The sequence below is a fragment of the Montipora capricornis genome, chromosome 6, assembly GCF_036669925.1.
Source record: "Montipora capricornis isolate CH-2021 chromosome 6, ASM3666992v2, whole genome shotgun sequence".
Lineage (NCBI taxonomy): Eukaryota > Metazoa > Cnidaria > Anthozoa > Scleractinia > Acroporidae > Montipora > Montipora capricornis.
This window is the reverse complement of record NC_090888.1, coordinates 29,447,241-29,452,880: the sequence shown is the minus strand read 5'-3', so window position 1 is coordinate 29,452,880 and position 5,640 is coordinate 29,447,241. Positions and strand designations below refer to the sequence as shown.

Below are 5,640 nucleotides of genomic sequence, written 5' to 3'. Positions count from 1 at the left end.
CCTCGTTGTGTTGGATAGAGAAGAATATGACAGCAAAATGGAGTCCCTCCTTGCGGACCGAAGCACCTATGAAGTTGTCACAAGATCTCCGTTCGGTCGAATCGAGCGTGAATTGAACGCGACGCTCCTGAACTTTAAGAGACAACAAAAGATTGACGACTATACATACTTTAAATTAAGATCTACCGATGGCATTCCACCAGCGATCCGTGGTTCTATCAAACACCACAAAGATGGCTACCCTCTCAGACCTATCATGACTTGCATTGGCTCTGCACTTTACAACACTTCTAAATTCCTCACCGACATCCTTGCACCGATCCAAAATCGTGATGGGTTCTCAGTTGCTAATTCACAGGAGTTCTCTAACGAAATAGCCCACGTTAACATCCAAGATGATGAAACCATGGTTTCCTTTGATGTGGTGTCTCTATTCACCGCCATCCCTGTCGACAAAGCTTGGGATTATGTCAGGAAGAAATTAGAGGATGATTTGTCTCTCCATTCCAGAACCAACCTAGACATCAAGGACATAATTTCCTTATTGAATTTTGTGCTGTCCAATAACTTCTTCGTTTACAATGACACCATTTACAAACAAATCCACGGTTGTGCTATGGGTAGCCCCGTCAGCCCTGTAGTAGCCAACCTATGCATGGAAGAAATCGAAAAAACAGCAATCAACACGAGTACTGTCTCGCCGAAATTTTGGAAGCGGTATGTAGACGACAGTTTCTGCATTATTAAGAGTGACGCTGTTGCCTCCTTTCACGATTCATTGAACTCAATCGATCAGCATATTTCTTTCACCATCGAACACGAGTCCAACGGCCAACTACCCTTTCTTGACACCCTCATTTCGCGCGATAACGGAAAACTTTTGGTCGACATCTACCGCAAACCAACGCATACGGATAGATATCTCGACTTCCATTCACACCATGACAGGAAACATAAAATCAGCACCGCTGAGACACTCCTGCATCGAGCTTTGAATCTCCCCAACACACAAGTTGGAAAGACCCGTGAAACTGCTCGTGTTTGCGCCGCTTTACACTCCAACGGCTATCCCAAAAAAATCGCTGCTGATGTTATAAGAAAGAAAGCGAGGCCTCCACCACCTACACCTACTCCAGAAGAGTTGGTTGGTAGGTTCTTTAAATGGGTTGAGCCAACAAACCGACGCAACTTTGCAGTCCTTCCCTACATCAAAGGCATCACGGAACCTCTCACAAGAATCCTCAAGGAACACGACATCCAAGTCACTAGCAGACCAGTTAAAACTTTACAGCAGCATTTCCCTATCCCTAAGTTTCGACCTGCCGAAGACGACCAGTGCAATGTCATCTATAAAATTCCATGCGCATCTTGCCCATGGAGCTACATTGGCGAAACTAAAAGATCCTTTACTACTAGGAGAAAGGAACATATGAGGAACTTAAAGCATTGTACTAAAGGCTCAAATGTCGCAAAACACGTGTGGACTTTTAATCATGATACTGACTTTAACAATTCTAAAATCATTGACAAAGCAAACAACCGGAGTAGAAAGACATTGGAGTCATGGCACACGGCAAAAACTGTAGGGGCAGACAACAATTCGTGCCCGCTCCCAAGACAATATCACATTCTCTTAAAGAAACACTAATTTTCTTAGCATTTTAAACATTCTTTCTACTACATGCTTTTATCCTTTAATTTATGCGAATTTTTCGTTATATTTAAATTTCTTTCGCTTTTAGGCTTCAGACATTTTTATCCGTTGAAGGCAGCAGTTCAGTCTGTCGAAAGCTCATAGTTTTTCAAAACTTTTTACCAGAGAACGATTTTACTTTTTTCTTATTTTCTTTCTATATCAACAATAACATCGGTCCAATTTCAATGACTAATACAACAACCAAAACTAAAACCACGCCTAATCCAGAAAAAGAAAGTGAGTCAACATCAACAATTCCTCTCGTCTACAACAACGAATCAGATTACCTCAAAACCAACAAGGAAACAGTCTTAACTTCAACAGCAAAACACGTTCAAAAATTTGGGGACAAGCAACTGGCTATGGTCGGGGGACGTTGGGACCGAAAATTTCCTATTGTAGGGCATGCTGGGAAATACACGAGGAGAGAAAATCAGTATGGTGGACGAAGAGGACAGAATAAGGCGTTGTGTCCGAGAAGAGTTAGAGTTGAATCTTGTTTCAAGGACAAGAAGTTTAACACGGTGGGCGGCACCAAGCTCTGTAAATGGCTTAAATAATGCTTTTGCGTGGCAAACTGCAGAAGGGAGGTCTTTAGGGCCATCATCTCGACCGGCGATAAAAAGACAAAACAGGAAAAGACGAAACATGTCCAGTCGATTCCCGAGACTGTGTGGCTTTTGGAGAGAACAGATGATGGATGTTACAGTGATTATGCCCTGACCAACGAGGCTGAAATCGACCTGAACAATGACCAGAACGAAGACGCCATCAGGGGCGAACTGCAGACAGTTTTTGAGAAATGATATCCTGGCATTGGTCTGTGTGATTAGCGGGAGCGGAATGTGATTACCACTCCAATTGTCAATGACAATCATACGTGGGATTTTAGTCATGTCAAGCATTTGTGTGGATACAGAAAACTGTACGTTAGATTGATAATTGATATTGATGAAATTTCAGGCAAAGCTTGTGACAAATGCCAGGATGATACTGCAACTGCAGCCGCATCAAGTAGCAGCACACCCATATCTAGTCAGGCATATTCAAATGTTGATCTGTGTATTGCCACCAGTGCTACCACCCCAGAGCCTGTCAATGAAACCTCAGCTCAACTCCACATTCTGTTGTTGTTGACGTTGATGAGGCTGAGTTATTAAGACCCTCTGGGGTTATCAACTCGATGGTGGATCAACAGCGAGTAGATAACCTATCAATGATGTTCCCAAGACAATCTAGTACAGACTGTAGGGAGCCTTCCTTTTGTGTTACAAAACTCGAGAAATCAAGGGGGATGTGTGAGAAGTTAAAGGTTGACCCAGAGGATGAAGTAATGGATGTTTAAGGTTATTACAAAAGCTCAGACTTTGACCCTTTGATCCCTATATTCGTTTACTTAAAGGGACAACCAGCTATTGACACTGGAGGTGTTTAGCAACGTTTTCTATGCCCTAGCCAACAATGAAGGGATCAATAACATATTTGTTGGAAGTGAAGATAGAAGACTTCTTGTTTTCAGCAACGAACTTGCTGTCAATGGCTTTTTTGAAACTTTGGGTAAAATGATTGCACACAGCTTGGTGCAGGGAGGTTCCTTATCTCTCAAAAATGATCTACTGGTACTTGGCAACAGGGGATCTTCAAGTTGCTTTGCAAAGGGCATCATGCACAGATGTGGATAACATTGACCTCGTTGAATACATCACAAGGGTATGTGTTTGATTTCACAAAAATTTACAGTAGATTCAACTACACTTATCCATAGACCTTTTTGCAGATACGGCGGCCATTTTGATTTCTATTGTTTCGAAAGACATTATGGGGTGCGTCATATTTGTAATTATAGCAGAACACTCAGGAAAGCACTAAAAGCTAGAGTGCAGATATTAGACACAGGAAATACTCTTTCTATGGTGATACTAAATCAAGAGCACATAAAAGAAACAGTGCTACAATGTATTTTGCTTTAGTAGTGTTTCATGGGTCTGATACCTGCACTCCAATCTAGAGAGTTAAGTCATGTTATTTTTCACACTTGGGCATGATGCATTTGTTTAAATTCTGTTACAATGCCTACAGTGCTTTGGAAATCCGAAGTAACCCATTTACTGTTGGTGTGTAGTCCATGACCACCTATAGTAAGAAAGTGAACGTTTTGGCAGTAAACATGTTAGAAATTTAACAACTTACAGTAATAGTAATAGTAATAGTCTCTATTGCCAAAAGATAAAAGTACATATCTTTTGTTACAATCTAATCGCCTATACACTCAATAAAAATCTACCCTAAAAATAAAACTAATTACTACAAATGCGTTATCTAAAAACTACGTAGAAACTACAATATTTTGTGTTTAAACATCAGTCTATTTACATAAGATGTCATAAATCGTTCGGTATTAACCTTGGGGAGGGCACACTGTTTTTTTCGCAGATTATATTTATTCTCCTTTTTTGGTGCTAAATTTGAGCCTAGTGGATGGTTATCTACAGAGGTAATGCCCTTTAAAATGTTACAGTCCTGTCCATATAAAAGATCCTTAATGGAAACGGGAAAAGAAACAAAGCGGCGCTTGTGGCAAAAATGTTGCATAATATTCAAATCTGGTTCTGAGGCTCCATACACAGAAAGGCAATATGTAAAATTCGGAAGAACTAAGGACTTAAATAAATGGTCTATCTCTGCTTGAGAGTATTGCTCTTTTCTAAGGGACCTTAAAACATGCAAACATCTTTTTGGTTTGACTAATTTCTGTCTTACATGTTCACTGAACTTGCAGTTACTTTGAAGGGTAACACCTAGTAAAGACAGACTGTTACACTGTGGGATATTGCAAATTTGCTTATATTGCGTGTTATTGTTCTTCTTCCTAACATTTGCTAGGGTTACAAATCATATTACTCTCTCTAGACCAATTTAAAAAAAAGTCCTACTAAACGGTCAGACAGATCAGAATTACTGCTTACAGGAGCTTAGTGGAGTCATCTGCATATCTAAAAAGACCAGGAACGTCATTATGAAAAATATTTGAAAGGTAAGGACCGCTAACACTTCCCTGAGTCGTACCCTTGTTGACTTCCTCCCAAGTACAAACATGGTTACCAAATGAAACACACTGTTGTCGTTCATGCAAAAAACTGTGGTACCAATTAATTACATATTGGTTTAGCGGTAGCTGCTTAAGTTTTGCAGAGAGTAGACTATGGTTAACTGATGCGAACTGCCTTACAGTGTTGATTGTCTAAATATTTATAAACATGATATTGAATAGATATTAAGGCGTTCATACAGTTACCCCCTGCCTGTAAGCAAACTGGGTGGGGCTCACACTTTCCTCGCATGTGTACAATAAAAAAACTTTCTCGAAGGGCCTTGCAATCACAGGTGTGACGTTTATCCCTCTGTAGTCTGAATCCGCCTTATGAATGTCGACCTTGGGCAGGGGGTTAATATTTGCCCTCATACAGGAACCCGGCCATGAGTGAGTTGTTATTGTTAAATTCCACACTTGAGTGATTACTGGAGTGAGAAGTTCTGCGTGGTCTTTGCAAATCCAGAAGGGTATGTTGTCTGGGCCTGTGGCTGTTCTTTTCAACTTAGTAAGAGTATTCCAGAGCTGCCTCTCGGTTATCTCTGGAACTTCCACATCCCCCTCAATAAGAACATCAGTAGGTCTCACATAACTGTCATCATGGCACAGATGCTTAAAGTAGTCATTCAGATGGTCCAGCGAGGCGTGGTCGAAATTAACACAGGTTGTCTTTGCATGACGACGCTATGAGACTAAGTCGACGTTTATCCACCATTCTTGATTACCCATAACACTCCCTGGATTTCTTCTGTTCACGAGTTTTAGTCGATCAACATTATTGAGCGATATTCTCGTTTTTGCCCTTATCATACACCGCAAGAGAGGGGACATCCAACTGGGATCACGAGATGAC

At 40.9% G+C, this 5,640-nt stretch overlaps 1 protein-coding gene across 1 annotated transcript; it reads left to right on the top strand.

Annotated features, from left to right (window-relative positions):
- Nucleotides 1-406: 406 nt before the first annotated feature.
- LOC138053591 (uncharacterized) lies at nt 407-3,378 on the top strand. Its single transcript, XM_068900203.1, has 2 exons — nt 407-1,335; nt 3,099-3,378. Exons 1-2 carry the CDS (start codon nt 407-409, stop codon nt 3,376-3,378), a joined length of 1,209 nt encoding a protein of 402 aa, XP_068756304.1.
- The last annotated feature ends 2,262 nt before the right edge of the window (nt 3,379-5,640 follow it).